Source organism: Metopolophium dirhodum, chromosome 7, assembly GCF_019925205.1.
Source record: "Metopolophium dirhodum isolate CAU chromosome 7, ASM1992520v1, whole genome shotgun sequence".
In the NCBI taxonomy this organism is placed as follows: domain Eukaryota; kingdom Metazoa; phylum Arthropoda; class Insecta; order Hemiptera; family Aphididae; genus Metopolophium; species Metopolophium dirhodum.
The window spans coordinates 35,615,714-35,631,668 of NC_083566.1; the positions used below are offsets into that span (position 1 = coordinate 35,615,714).

At 37.8% G+C, this 15,955-nt stretch overlaps 1 protein-coding gene across 1 annotated transcript in view; it reads left to right on the plus strand.

Annotated features, from left to right (window-relative positions):
* The window catches only part of LOC132949280 (pro-resilin-like), a 33,346-nt gene extending 20,359 nt beyond the window's left edge, over nucleotides 1-12,987 (plus strand). Inside the window, exons 2-3 of the mRNA XM_061020084.1 lie at nucleotides 6,877-9,236; nucleotides 10,962-12,987. Coding sequence (XP_060876067.1) covers nucleotides 6,877-9,236; nucleotides 10,962-11,196 — 2,595 coding nt within the window. The 3' untranslated portion in view covers nucleotides 11,197-12,987. The remainder of the gene's footprint in view (nucleotides 1-6,876; nucleotides 9,237-10,961) is intronic.
* Nucleotides 12,988-15,955: the final 2,968 nt, after the last annotated feature.

Here is a 15,955-nt window from a genome sequence, read left to right on the forward strand (position 1 = left end):
ATTCTGTTTATTTCTTCTTCGACTGCGTTTAGTTTTGCTATTGGGATTGGGTATGGTTTTACCCGTATTGGTGTTGTGTTAGACAATCGAATTTTGCATTTGTGCCCTCGAATTTTTCCTGGGTATTTCGTAAAAACTTCCGGAAATTGTTCGAGAATTTCTTCCACGTATGCTTGTTCCGTTTTTGGTCTTATATTTATTGTTCTTGGCTTCATTGGTTCTGTCATTGTTTTTGTGTGTATCATTTCAATTTTTGATGTTGTCGCCCTTTTTCTGTTTGTGAACAGGGTTTGTACTGATGATTGTTCCGTACGCAATGTTAGTGATTGATTTTCGAAGTCTAATAATGTTTTGTATTTTTCTAGAAAGTCGTTGCCAATTATTGCTGATTCATTTAATCCCGTAATGACAATGAATGGTACTTGAATAGTATGTTCATTAATTTTGATTGGTAGTAGGATTTGCCTATCGACCTTCGTTGATTTGTTTCCAACTGCACTATGAACGTTTAGTCCTGTTATTGGTAGTGTTGGTGTGTGTTCGTTTGTTTTTATTATTTTTTCCTCTAGTTCCGATGAGATTACGCTTATATCTGCCCCAGAATCTACCAACATTTCGTGTTCAATGTTGTCTATGGTTACTTTGATGTATGGACATCCGTGTGTCTGTGTTTGTGTGGGTTCTTCGTCATACTCGTTATTCTGCGACAGTTCTTTTGCGGTTAGGATTGTTGTACTTTCCTTCGGGTGCTGTGGTTTTGCTTCTTTCCTGTCGCATTTTATTCTGTGTATTCTGGATCTGTGGGATTCAATGACGGTGGGTGATCCTCCCCCGTCTCCCGAGTCCAGTTTTTTTGCATTTCATCATCGGTTTCTTCTTCGCTGTTTTTTGCCTGGTCTTGAACTATTGTAATTTGATTCACCGTTTTCTCCGCATTTTTTCTGTCGTTATTGAAGTTCTGCCTTCCGTATGATTGAGTGTGGGGTGTTTGATTTGTGTTCCTATTTTGGTGATATGTGTAAGTTGTTTTTTGTTTTGGGTTTGGATCGACTTGTTGATCTTTTTCGTCAATTTCTCCCAATTTCTCCCAAATTTTTAAAAACGTTTTTTCTGTGTTTTGTATGTATGCTTGTATTGCTATTGGGAAATGTTTAATGACTAGATTTATTGCTTGTTCTTCTGCGATTATTGGTGAGTCAAGGTATTTTAATTCATCCATCCATTTGTGAAAATGTTCTTGGTAGTTGCCTTTTGTTGTTGCTTTTCCGGCTTCCGTGCATTTTATAAAAATGCTCCACTGTTTGTTTTCAGAGAAGAAGTTTTTTAAGAAAAGGTCTTTGAAGTTTTCGATGTTGCAGGTTGCGTCTTTTACCATTGTGAACCACTTTGCTGCCTTTCCTTTTAGGCAGTTTTCGATCACGATCATTTTGTCGTCTTCAGCAATTTTTTTATGTATTAAGTATGTGTTTAAGTTTCTCAAGAATCTTTTCGGGTGGTCGGTTTGCTCGTTCCCTGCGAACATTGGCATGGTCAACTCTACTGTGTTTGATCTGGTTGTCACCGTGGTGTCCATTTGTGTTTGTTTGTTTGCTATGTTGCTCAAATCTTTGTTCAATTTTTCAACGTTTACTACTGTTTTTGTGTCGTAGTCATTTATTAGTTGATGAAGTGCTTCGATACGTGTGTTGAAGTTTTCTTTCATCGTAGCTATATCGTCTGTCATTGTTCGTATTGTCGTTTCTAGCCGAGTGATTTTTTCTTCATTGGATTCCATTATCGGGTTATTTCGTTGACGATTTGAGTTTCTAGTCATTTTGCTTCAGTAGTGTCGTTATTATTTTTGAGTGGTTGGGTACACTATTTCGCCGTACCGACTAGTAAACGTCGAACTTGTATATTGTGTTGATTTCGTGGTCGATGTAGTTTCCGAGGCACGGGTTGGTTATTCAAACCTCCAACAAATCGATTGCGGTATTACTGTACCGACTAATAGACGTTCTTATCGGTTTGTTGGCGGGTATACTATTTCGCCGTACCGACTAGTAAACGTCGTACTTGTATATTGTGTTGATTTGTGGTCGATGTAGTTCCTGAGCCACGGGTTGGGCGCCAGTTGATACGGAGCGTCTGTTCGTGACGTCCCGTGTCGTAAATACCAATGCGTTGTGTATTGTTATGATTCGTTTATTATATAACCAATAAGTAATGTTTACAATGATCGGGGCAAGTTATCCCGGGCCGCGCGGCAGGCTTGAGGAAGCGGCCGCGACGGGCGGGTTCGGGCCTGAAGAGGCGCGAGCAAAACAATAGTCGGGACTTGCCTATACGTTTCGTAGAAGTAATACAATAATAGGGGAGAGTAGAAACCGTCCGTGCACGGACTCGAGCAAGTCGTGTGGGTTCGGTTCTTCCTCGCGGCGAAACTCGAATAAGCTCGCCGTAGGGGGGAACGAAGTACTACTTGTCGGCTTGCTGAATAGTCGATTGGCCAAGTTACGTCGCGAAGTCGGTTCCCGGCGTGTCTTGGTATTCGTCCAACGGTGTGACTGGACTCGATTGAACGGGTGGACTGTCAGTAATGGATCGCCGGAGTATAATTATATTATACGCTGCCGTCGGTGGGTCAATCAGGTCCCGGTGTGGCGGCTATCCGTTGTCGTCGATCGCTGGATGTACACGGTAGGCTTGGCGTCGTCGGTCCGTGAAGTGGCGCTTATTAGCCAGGTATGCCGGGTACTGTTGAGTCTCGGCGGTATCGGGCGATCACGTTAGATCGGTGCGTTCAGGGTGCGTCGTCGTGGACTGGTTAGGTCGGATCAGCTTCGCCGGTGTCGTTCAGGTCGGTGTTGCTGCTGCGTTGATAGTCTTCGGGTCTTAAGGTCTTCGGGTCTTCTATAGTGCTTGTTGACTTGTAGAAGATATGTTGAAGACTGGTGTGGTGGAATGATTTGACCGGTGAACTGTCCCGGTATATATACTATTTGTTTCCCTTTGTTGTCCTGTGATTGGTCGAGGATGGTTGCTTTGATAAGCAATAACCACACCTCGACCCGTTGGTGTTCGCTTTGTTAATGTGGTTCTTGCTTGTTATTTCCGTGAAATTTTCCTGTTGGTAAACTACTTATTCTAATATGTCGCGTCTATTACTTGTGTCGCATTATGTTGCCATACTGTTGTGTTTGGTGGCTTTGCTTTGCTTTGAAAGGGATGGCTATGCCGTTTACTATTCCAGGCTTATGCCTCTACTAGTGGATGGAAATTAAGAAGAAATGGTTAGATTTATTGGTCTGCCCAAGAGAGTGGGTAGGGTTTCAATTTACGTTTAGTATTTGGGGGAGGGTGTGTTTTACCTAGAAGTCGGATGTAAGTATGATTCGAGAAAGAATTTTTGTAGAACATTGATTTGGTTTGGGAACGAATGGAGTTTTGAATAGATTTGAAATTTGTCGATTTTAGAAGGACCGAATTTTTAACGATAGTGGGTAAACCCGTTATCGTGCGAATGCCGATGTTTTGAACAGATTCGATACGTCTCCAATGTGAGGGACCGATGAAAGGAGCCCAAGAGGGGCCAGCATATGAAAGAATTGGAGAGACGTAGAGTTTTAGAATATTGAGCTTTGAAGATTTTGGGACAGGGCTAGAACGGTTGAGAATGGGGTAAAGAATTCCGCGGACGCGAGTGGCTTTTTTGGTGATGTCTTGAACGTGTTTGTCGAAGGTGAGTTTGCGTCCTATTGTAACGCCGAGGTATTTGGCATGATTGGACCAAGTCACTGGATGGTTGTCGAGTAGTAGTGGTGGGATGTGAGTAGTATTGGAACGTCCGAAAAGAATACCTATTGTTTTGGTAGGGTTTATTTTGATTTTCCAGCGATGAAACCATGTGGTAGCTAGGTTGAGTTGGTGTTGTAATTGTATGGCTGCGCGTTTCGGGTTTTTGTCGAAAGTAAAGAACATAGTGTCGTCAGCGAATAGTGAGAGGTGAGCTTTAGGAGTTGTTGGTATGTCGTTAATGTAAGTCAAGTAGAGAGTAGGTGAAAGGCAGGATCCTTGAGGGACGCCTGCGAGTATGTGTCTGGTGGACGAGAATGAGTCTTCGATTTTTGTGACAAAAGTGCGGTCAGTGAGAAAGGATTCGATGATTTTAACGATTTCAGTCGAGATGTTGAGTTGGGACAGTTTGTAGAGGAGGCCGACGTGCCAGACCCGGTCGAAGGCTTTTTCCACGTCAAGGAAAATGGAGGCGGTGTTAACGTTTTTGTTAAAGTTCTGACTAAGTTGGTGAGTAAGTTTGGTCAGTTGTAGAGTGGTAGAGTGTTCAGGTCTGAAAGCAAATTGTTCTGGGCGGATTTTGTCTCGAAGATTGGTTTGAAGGTGAGAGAGGATGATTCGTTCGTAAATTTTTGATATTGAGGAGAGTAGAGCGATGGGTCGGTAATTTTCGGGAAGTTTGTGATCTTTACCCGGCTTAGGGATGGAAATTATTACTGCTTTTTTCCAAGCACGTGGAAAGTAGCAAATTCTGAGGGAGCAATTTATAACTTGTGTTAAGGAAAGTAGAATGTTATTCGGTAGAAATTTAAGAGCAGTGTTGGTGATGAGATCGACACCAGGGGCTTTCTTTTTGCGGAGGTTGTTTATGATTTTTTGGATTGTGCCAGGGGTGGTGAATAAATTAGATTTGGTGATACTTATGTTTCGAAGTAAGTTGGAGTGGGCAGAAACTTCTGGAAGGTCGGGACCAGGGTTTGGTTGGAATTGGAGTTCGAGAGAGTCAGCTATCAGCTCGGCTCGATCGATGGCCGGAAAAACTAGACCGTTGGGGCCGGTGAGAGGGTGGGATGCAGGACGTTTGTGGAGGAGACATTTGTTTAGTTTGTATATAGAGCCGTCCTGATGGTCAAGAGAATTAAGAAAAATGTCCCACTGGTCAGTTTTGTGAGTTTCGAGTAAAGTTCTGATTAGTGAGATTTTGGCGTTAAGTTGACGTTTGGTAGTCGGGTCACGGTTTCTTTGCCATTGACGGCGTAATTGGTTTTTTTCCGTTATTTCAAGTTTTATGTAGTCAGGTAGTAAAAAGGAAGAGTTTTTGTGTTTAGGGGTAAATACGCTAGCTTCGATCGCGTGTTGTATGTTTTTGGTGAGAGTATCAATTGCCAAGTCGATCGACTCACTGTTGATGGTCGGTCGTTCAGTTGGGTTTGGTAAGTTGGATAGGATTGTCTTGTATTTTGTCCAGTTAATGAAGCGGATAGTCGTTGGAGGGGACGATGATACCGGAGTACACAAGGTCTCCAGAAGGATAGGGTTGTGGTCAGAAGATAGCTCGTTGAGGTTGTCGATTTGAGTAGGATAAGGTAGTCGAACGAGTGCTATGTCAAGTATGTCAGGTCTGTATCTAGCGTTTGTCGGGAAGTGTGTGGGGGATGAGGGAGCAGTAATGGTATAGTCCGATTGTTGAACGTGGTCGAAAAGTACGCGACCGGCAGCGTTTGTCGAGTGGCTATACCAGAGAGGGTGTTTGGCGTTGAAGTCACCTGCAGAGATTTGCCATTCGGCACTTTGGGTCAACAAGTCCAAGTCGTGAGACGTGAGTGTTGCACCTGGTGGTTTGTATACCGCTGATACAAGGACTTCGTGGCCGTTTAGTTGGATGAGGACAGAAGAGGTTTGAATGAGTGTGTTAAGAGTTATAGGTTGGTGAATGATGCGTCGGTGGATTAGAACAGCCGTGCCGCCGTGAGCAGGCGAGCCGCGGACGGGCGGCAGGTCATTCCTGTATGTGAAGAAATTTGGAATGTGAAGTTGGGTAGAAGGAGATAGACGGGTTTCGTTTAGTAGGATTATGTCAGTTTTCAGTAGGAGAGCGAGGGAGCGTAGTTCGTTGAGTTTGTTTTTGATACCGTTGGAGTTCCAAAATAGGATTTTTAAGTTATTCATTTTGGGGTGAGAGAATGGACAGGAATGTTTTAATTGTAGTTTCTATGAGTGATTTTGGATCTTGATTGTTAGATAGTGCAGTCAGTAGGTTGGTGAGCAGGTTGAGAATAATTGGTAAGTTAAATTGTGGGACTGGAGAAACTAGAGAAGTGTTCGCTGATTTAGAAGTTGCTGCAGAGTAAGTGATTGTAGAGTTTTGCTGGTGGGGAGGTGGTGGTGGAGGAGAGGTCGGGATTGGCTGTGAGACTTGTTGTTGGGCGGACTTTTGGTTCGGTGGTGGAGATACTTGCTGTTTTTGGGCCAAGAAGTGGGGGCAGCCTCGAAAGTTTGCCGTGTGCGGACCGCCACAGTTGCAGCAAGTCGGAGCAAGTTCAGGGGTTTTGGGGCAGACGTTGGCAGCGTGGTTACCAGCGCATTTAACACACCGTGGCGGGTGACCACAGTTACGGGAACCATGGCCAAAGCGTTGGCACGAGAAGCACTGGGCTGGGCCGGAGGGTTTAAGGGGTTCGACCGAGATTTCTAAGTAGAACAAGTTAGTGAGGAGAAATATATCCTTGGCAGTCGGGTTGGCAGCGATATGCACGAGACATATAGGCATTGGTTTGTCTGGGGTTCCAAAGCGGCGGACGAATTTAACGGAAAAACCCAGGGACTGAACCCTGAAAACCCTGAAAAGGACCATTTTAATACAGTGACGGTTTATCCCGTTACAATTGTTGGACGTATTTCGATTTCTGGAGTAGGTTCTTATTAGTTACTAACCAATGTATTTTTATTTAGATATTACCTAATCTCTCAAGTATATGTGACAGTGTACACTATACAGTAATCATTGTTTTGTAACCTTCCTATGTATTAAACATTAAAAATTGTTGAAATTAGTTGGCGTTATCATATTAATAAATGTTGAACAATAATAATATTTTTCAGAGCCCGTGCTATGTGGCCAAGTGTGTGTTGTTACTGCAACTCATATACAGAACGACTGGGGCAGGATGTTCGGTGGACCATGGCAGCGGGATGAATTATCCGACGACCACTGCCAGCGGGACATGGACAACTCGCGGCGGGATATCATCTTACGGCTGGGACAGCCGACAGCCTATAGATCCGTGTAGCCGTTGTACGAACGTTCCACCGCCATTGCCCGGATCTCAGTACACGACACAAGCCCATGACGGTGGAATGTACAGTGTAAACGACCGTATAAGTGTCAGTGGTTACATGTCAGACAATCGGGGTTCTGTGAGCGGTTACATGACGGACAACCGTGGTAGTGCGGGTATGCACGGTTCAGATAATCGACACACCGGTTATGGTTCCGATAATCGTGGTAACGGCTATGGCTCTGATAATCGGGGCCACATGAACGGTCGGCCCAACGGTTATAACTCGATCGGTCATGTTACTGGCAACGGTTATATGTCGAGTAGTTCTAATTATGGCGGTAACAGTCACGTTACTGATAACCACGTTCAAATATACAACACCCATATCGCAGACAGTCAAATGAAAAACCCCAATTACCGGGGTAATGGTTACGACAATTTAAGCCCGGAATGGGAACGGAGACACAACAACAAGAAAGTTAGCATTGTCGGTGTCAGCGGTGGAAGCTATGGAAGCGGTATAGGTGGTGGTAGTGGCAGTAGCGGATATGGAGGAGTTATAGGTGGGGGTGGCGGTTATGGAGACGGTATCAGTGGAAATGGTATTAGTGGCAATGGTGGTCATGGAAGTGGTGGGTATGGAGGCAGTATCAGTGGGAGTGGTGGGTATGGAGGCAGTATCAGCGGAAGTGGTGGTTACGGAGTCAGTAGTTATGGACATGGTACTGGTGGTTCGGGAAACGGTGGTAGTGGATATTATCAAGGAATGTCGTATCCTGTTCCCAATATTCCCGACGGCCACGGAACTCATATGCAAGGTAATTACCATAGACCGTCCACCGACCGTTGGAGTATCAAAGGAGCATATCCAGTGAAAGTAGAATCCGGATACTGGCAGAGTCAACCACCCAAAGACATCGGTTGGGATGAGGCCAGCAAGAAAGTGGGAGTAATAGCCGGATGGATTGGTGGCCCGAAAAAGTACGAGTCCAATAAACCTTCAACGGCCTATGGTTCGCATCAGGTGAATGACAAAAATGACGACGATTACTTCAACAAGGGAACCGGTTACGAAAACAATTCGGACCGAAAGAAACCTTATATGGGCTGGGGAGGTTCCGGATCGTACGAGGTGATCAAAATGAACAGCGGATACAAGTACATCGACAGGAATAGCAACAGTGAATATGGTACTTCTTACGGAAGCGGTTATGGTTACGGGGGACAGAATTACAATAACAAACCTAGTCAAGATTATGGTTTGAAACCGATGAACGTCGACCATGGCAGGCCTTATGACCATGGAACTTCGAGTTACGCTAAACCTGCTCACGGCTATGATAAACCAATAAACGACTACGGTAAACCCACACACGATTACGGTAAACCCACTACACAGGACTACGGTACGCCAACCACTCACGATTACGGCTCTAGGCCCCATGTTGATTTACAGAGTACACCGCGTCCAATTGGGTTCGAAGCCACAACACCCCGTCCACCAGGGTGGGGTTCTCAGAAACCTGGATATCCGGCGATAGCTTCTCGGCCCACTCAGCACTGGGGTGAAAACTCGTATGGTGAACAATCGGGTAATATAGGAAGCGGTTCAGTGGGTTACGACAGACCCGGTGGAAACGGTGTCGGAAGACCGGTTGATTATGGTACTTTGAGACCAGAAAGTTACGGCACTCAGAGGCCGGTTGATTATGGATCTTCGAGACCAGACAGTTACGGAACTCATAGACCGGTTGATTATGGCTCTCCGAGACCAAACAATTACGGAACTCAGAGACCGGAAGGTTATGGATCTCCTAGACCAGACAATTATGGATCTTCTCGTCCGGATAGTTATGGATCTTCTCGTCCAGATGGGTATGGATCTTCTAGACCCGATACTGGAGGAGAAACATCAGACTATGGATCCTTCAGACCTTACGTGGGATCCATAAACAATAATATGGTATCAGATTATGGCTCCCAAAAACAGGAGTTTGATAAATTCAGTGGTTATTCAGATAACGATGGTGGTAGACCGCAGATAAACAACAGACCGGGATATGACAATGAAAGGCCGTTTATGAACGGAAACGAAGTTTACGGTTCACAGCAGCAGCAGACGGGTTCGGGATATGGAAAAGGATACGCGTCAAATTGGGACTATTATTCTAATTCCATGAGGTAAGATTATATTATAACAATCTTTGGAATTTCCATCGAGTTAGATATGAATATTATGTCCACATCTTTTTCTAACAATTAATTATGTCCTTGTTAAAATAAAGCATATTATATACTTAATTTATCTACTCTGAGACTGTGCCGACCATCCAGCATTTATAGTCTACGAGATTAGTATAGGAATTTTGTACTGAGACATTATTGCGCGTCACTATAAAATAAACACTCTGTATGGAGTATCGTAATTCGTAACCCATGTGAACATCGAAGATGCAAATATTGCATTACCTCAGAATGTGTTTTTTATTGATATTTTTGCAATTTTTTGTGCTTATTATGGTATATAATAAACACGGTGGATACGAATAGATGTCAGAAACGATAACCTACGTATAATAATATTATTACCGTGAGTGTTATTCAAATATACTATTTCCCCTTGACTCGATTCCGGTATCTGTATACACTTCACAAGGTTTCTGGTATTCTCAAAACTATAATAATACATTTTTCCACTGTCATTATTGTTTTATCAAATACTAGATTCTTCGACTAACATAAACAATAAAGGTTGAACAACCAACCAACGTCGGTCGGCAACCCGAAAGGTCAACTCAAAACACGTGTGCATCATAGGCCCAGCGGACCGTTAAATTTATGCGAGACGGCAGGAATATTTTTATTACTCGTGTAATCGCAATGGTACCTAGTACCTACCTATATTAATTCGAAACCAGAACCTTGGGATTATTATGAATCGTTATAACATTGTTTGGATGAGTTGTTTTTCAAAACATTAGTAATACAAACACGAGATACATCTTTGAAGTCACTATAATTAATAATGATAACGGGTGGTGTACTGGTGTTAGAGCTGGATTGGTTCTGATGGTTACAAAATGTCTGAATTGATTCGTGGATTGCTATTCGTAGGTTATGTGTAAGTTGGTCCCCACGATTTTTATTCAAAAACTCAATACTTTTTTCAAACAATTTTCAGTTTTAAATTACCTATATTGTATTAAAATAATGCATAGTATAAAACATCGGTATAATGTTTTGACATAACTTTTATTTTCAGACACGTTGTATTTGTCTACTTATAATGTATATTTTATACCAACATAAATTTTGTTTTTCACTAATCATATTATTTCACATTTTATTGTTGAAAGAAGCCACCCAGTAGTGACACTTCATATTGACTTGACTAGCAGTTAAACACATAAAAGAACTAAAAGAACATAAAAATAAAATATCCGATAAATTTGAATACCTAATTAACACAAAAAAAAAATAAAAGTATATAAAAATAAATTGTAAATCTTGTCACAATAATGTAGGTACCTATACATCATACATGTAGTTTAACTCATATAACAATTTTATTTAAACAGATAAATATATTTATACATAGATTATAGATATATATACATTGAATATATGTTTATCTGTAGATGATTTAAATTATGTTTATCTAGATAGTGTACACGCTGAATATATAACAGTATTGACTTTATTATTATTCTATTAAAAATTGACCCTAAAATGTCCAATGATACTGTTATTTATAAAAATCCTGATGGAAAATCCGAATGTCGAGTTTTAGACATAATATTACTATTTTTTTTTTCTACACTTACTGGCGTATCGAACTTTATAAAAGTCCCGAACGCTCTAGGCACTGCCCGTGATTCTGATCGTAGTGTTTTGTTCGCGTTCTAGGGGACAGTCCAGCAACGGATGGAATGACCAGCAGCGGGATTACTTGCAGAGGAGACCCGACGGTGACGTGTTGCAGTCCGGATCAAGCTTCAGGCCCTCCGAGTCCACTCCTTTGCATTACAACGGCCACAGCGGCATCGGAGCATCGACCGACAACGGTTTCCTGTACAGAGGATCGTCGACCATCGGTGGCTCATCTACCACTCCTATGCCCACGACGAATAATAATTCGTAATCAATAATATTATGATTTTTAGCCGTTCTTTCTTCCTTCGTGTACATTGTTTCTTGAAACCGTGCAATATCTTCCTAGCGCTAACGGGGTGATTAATATTATAATTAATAGGCAATATTATTTTGGTATCGATTCGATTCAATAAAAATGTGGGGAACGTTTATTTTTATTTTCCTAGGGTGGCATCATAATATGTGATTACTGATTAGTGACAATATTGATTATCATCTACGTAACACGTACAAATCGATTACTATTTTAACAATAATTTTAAATTAGTTATAAGTATAAACATAACATATACATTATACATATTATATTTATTTAGACCGAGTGATTTAAAATTAATGCCACAGCCATTTTATCATTTCAACATACAAAACAGAGAAAAATGTACACGAAAGTTTTTTTGATTTAGACATGGGAAAATTGAAATTAAATGAGAACATAAACTTTTTTTTACATATATATTATTTGTGATAGAAAAACATTAACTAATGTGAAATTCTATGCGTGATAACGATTTAAAGCTTTAATGAGCAAAGTGGAGTGGAACATGACAAATGAGTGCCCCGAAAAATGTTGGTCGATATAATACACTCATCTAAACTTTAAATACATAGGTAGGTACTTATAATTAATTAACTAAGATTCGATTTTTTTACATCGACATACATTCTACTTAAGAATATAAAATTAAAATTTTATGTTATCATTCAAAAATTATATACAAATATAATATTTCTAAATAAAATGTATTGCTTAGTAACAACTCAAAATTATGTAAAAAAAATATATGGCTGTAACATAAATTTCGAATCACTCAGTATATATATTATATATTATTAAAGGTAATAGGTATGCCATAAGATCGGTTATGTTTACTTAATATTATCTTAAGAGCTATTATTAATGATTCTCATATCTATACGGTTTGTGTAAGTAATATATTTACAATATAAGTATTAATTGTACTAAAAACAATATTATGTTTACTATTGTAAGTACCTATATATTATTATAAATCGTATTAGTTATTTCAATTTAGATTGGTATAAAATATAACACGAAGATGTCATGCCAGAATTTTTCAGTATCGAAAATAAGCTTAGATTAAAAATAAATTGCAACAGAATGGTTTCATGACAAAACACCTATAATTATCCAAATAAAAAAAAATATTAATACTGAGGGCTTTTATATTTTATACTTTAAAATTTATAACAATTTTTAAATATTAAAATAAGCGCTACTTTAAAGCAGTATTTTGAACATAATATTATTTAGAATAATAACCTAGAATAAATAAAATAATTTAAAATCATCAATACTTACCGAAATAAGCACGAACAATTATATTATATATTATTATGATAAATTGTCATGTACGAATAATATGAAATTCTCTTTGTATATGCTAATAACTTATCGTTACTGAATTAATAAAATTTTCTTTAAGTCAAATTGAAATGTATCTAAGTATACAAAATGATTCAATTTATTATCAATAGGTACCTAGGATAATATTATATAATTATATAGGTTCCAACATTTTAAATTGTAGACTTCCATTTTTCTACATTACTTGTTATTATAATAAAAGTTCAATTTATTATATCGGATCTGTAAAAACATATTATGTTAATATAAAACTCTGTAAGCATTTGAGTAATTTTATAATATATTTGTATTATACGTTTTTATTACATCAATTGTATTGGAAAAAAATATCAAAACTATTTTATGTTCTTATGTACATAATGTAATATTATGACTAATATTAAGTGGTCAAGTGGACAATTATTAGGTATAATTAAAATTAATTTCATAAATATATGTGAATTTCTTACTTTAAGTTAAATTGCTATATTTTATTATCTATAAAATATTTAATATTGTACATGTTATGTGCGTAAAAATGTATGGCAATATAAGTAAATATTTCATTAGTTTAATATTAATAACTAATACATTTAGTTTCATAATACCTATTGTTCGTTCAACTGTCTTATAGCAACATAAAAATTAACTCCGTTGGGATTATTGAATAAAATGCGTATTTTTTTTTTAATACGCCATTATAATATTATTTAATTTTTTATCCACAATCGTCCCAAGGGGTGGGCGTTTGCCTGTAATAGGTTTGCAATATACATACCTGCCTACATGAATATTGCATAGTGGAATGTGCATGTATTTATAATTATTTTCTTAGATATTTAATTTCAAGTTTGAAAACGTAATTTCTATGAATAATAATATGATTCTTACATATTGTTTGATACCGTTTAAAAAAATTAATTATTTTACCATTACTTCTAGAAAATTCTACTATGTATTATAATACTGATATTCGATCTATTTTGTATGCACAACATTTATTATTTTTTAATATTATGATAACTTATTAATCGCTGAAATATTATAGAAAAATCTGAAACATGTAATATAAATATTGTTATAACGATGTAATTCCGACATTCTTTTATCAAAGTGATTCGTAATTTGCGAATATTGTTCTGGTAACATGGCACGATTAAACAAAGAATCAATTTTCAACAATAATGTGGATGAAACTTTAAATATATTCGAATTATTTTTAACCCGACTTCGTTGATCTGAAATATAATTTTATCTTCGAAACGATGAAGATTTATGGATATAAACATAAAACAATTTAAGAGGATGTCAGCGCACTATTTGTTTTCTCTCTCTGACCCACGCGCAACATAGACAAAACGCATTTGCGCAGAATCGTTTTTTCTATGTTTTTAAGTAATCTTAGAGTAAAATCACCCATTACAGAAAAGATAGAGAATAATATTTTAGAGTGAATGACATATCGATTTTATATTTTATTGTTATTTGACTTTGTATTCGACTTTCAAAATAGACAAAAAAATGCTGTAAATTTAAATGATGTTTAAATTGTTTTGAAACAATATTTAGAAAAATCGATTTGTCATTCCCTCAAAAATATTATTCTCTATCTTTTCTGTAATGGGTGATCTTACTCTAAGATTACTTAAAAACATAGAAAAAATGATTCTGCGCAAATGTGTTTTGTCTGTGTTGCGCGTGGGCCAGAGAGAGAAAACAAATAGTGCGCTGACATCCTCTTTAGCAATCTTAAAGGTGTGTAGAATACGATTGTGTACGGTACTTATGTGTCGATGATACAATTTTCATGACACGGTTTGGAATGTAAAATTCATTTTATGTTTGTGCAACTATGCCATGTTGCATATAGTTTTACAAATCTCACAATTCTATAGATTTAACTAACAAAATATAATAAATCTACAAGACAGTAAATGATACAGCAAGTTTTCACAAAATGTACAACAGTCAATTGCATAAGTTGCATATATCTGTAATAAAACTAACCCAAGACACCCGTTATTAATTTTCTCAACAGGTCTAAGTCCGACATAAATTTATAAACGAATAAAATTTATAAAATACAATTTAAAACTAACTTATACGACTAAAATTAAAAATTAAGTCAACGGGGCTCCGGCATAATATCACGGTGTAAGGAGTAATATTTAGGCAATTCACATGACATAGACATTTGGGCTATGTCTATGTATGAGTAGTAAATGAACATCAGTGCGTGTTTCCGGGAATCGCTGTAATACCGCGTCGGGCAACCTCCGCCGGATGCAACTCTCGCACGAGCATGCACATCTCAAGAAATCGCGAAAAATGAAAACATTCTCGTTTGCGTTACTATGAAAACTACTAACAGCGGTAGTATATTAAACATACTTCCTGAAGTTCGATTGTAATTTTGAAAAAATGGTCGAATCTATAAACTTCTGGGAATACGCTCTTTAGAAATCACTTTTTTGATTTAAAATCAGATGTGCCCAAAATAAATACAAATGTAGTGTAACAATGATATAAATGTGTTCAATCTCAATACTCAAGAGGTAGTAGGCACCTATTCATAAAAAAATCACACTATCTGATTTAAAACGTATTCAAACTTCACATAAACCATATTGGTTGTAATAGGTACATTTAAATTTTGAACATTATTTTGGTGTCTTTATATTTAAAACTATTTACGATGGCTTATCTGGCCGTGTCATACACAGTACTACAATGCTTATCTATTTTTTAATCAAATTGTTTATATACTTTAAATATATTAATTTAATATTAGCATAAAAGAGGCCACGCGTATTTTTTTAAATTTTTTTTTGGGTGGGGGGGGGGGGGTTTGGGTATTTTATACATTATTTTCAATTTTTACTCTATAAAAACATATTTAATTATTTAACTACGGTGGGGTGAGGGGGGTATGAAAATCTATAACCCCGCTAGTGTACGCGCCAGGCCATGTTTTTTTCGAAAATCAAATTAGAGGTTATATAGTGAACTCATAAAATAGAATTACTTAATTGAACATCAAATCAAAGCTGTATATCATTGTAAATTGATTTAATGTTGCCGCAGCATTATAATGGAGTCTACACACTGCAACCAGGATTTTAGTGAAACATGCTAGGTTTTTCATTGAAATTAGTTTATATTCAAGATATTAATTTAAGAATATTGAGGAAACTACAAAGTAATTATTTGTTGTATATAGTTTCAAAATGGGCTTTTAAATTCTCCATAAATTAATTAGAGTGTCTTATTATATACTTAAACTATTTGGACACATTTTTATCATAAGCTTCATTCTTTTTTTGCAAACTTAAAAAAGCCTAGTTGTTGGTTATTGATTTTGGTGGTGTATTGTGATGTC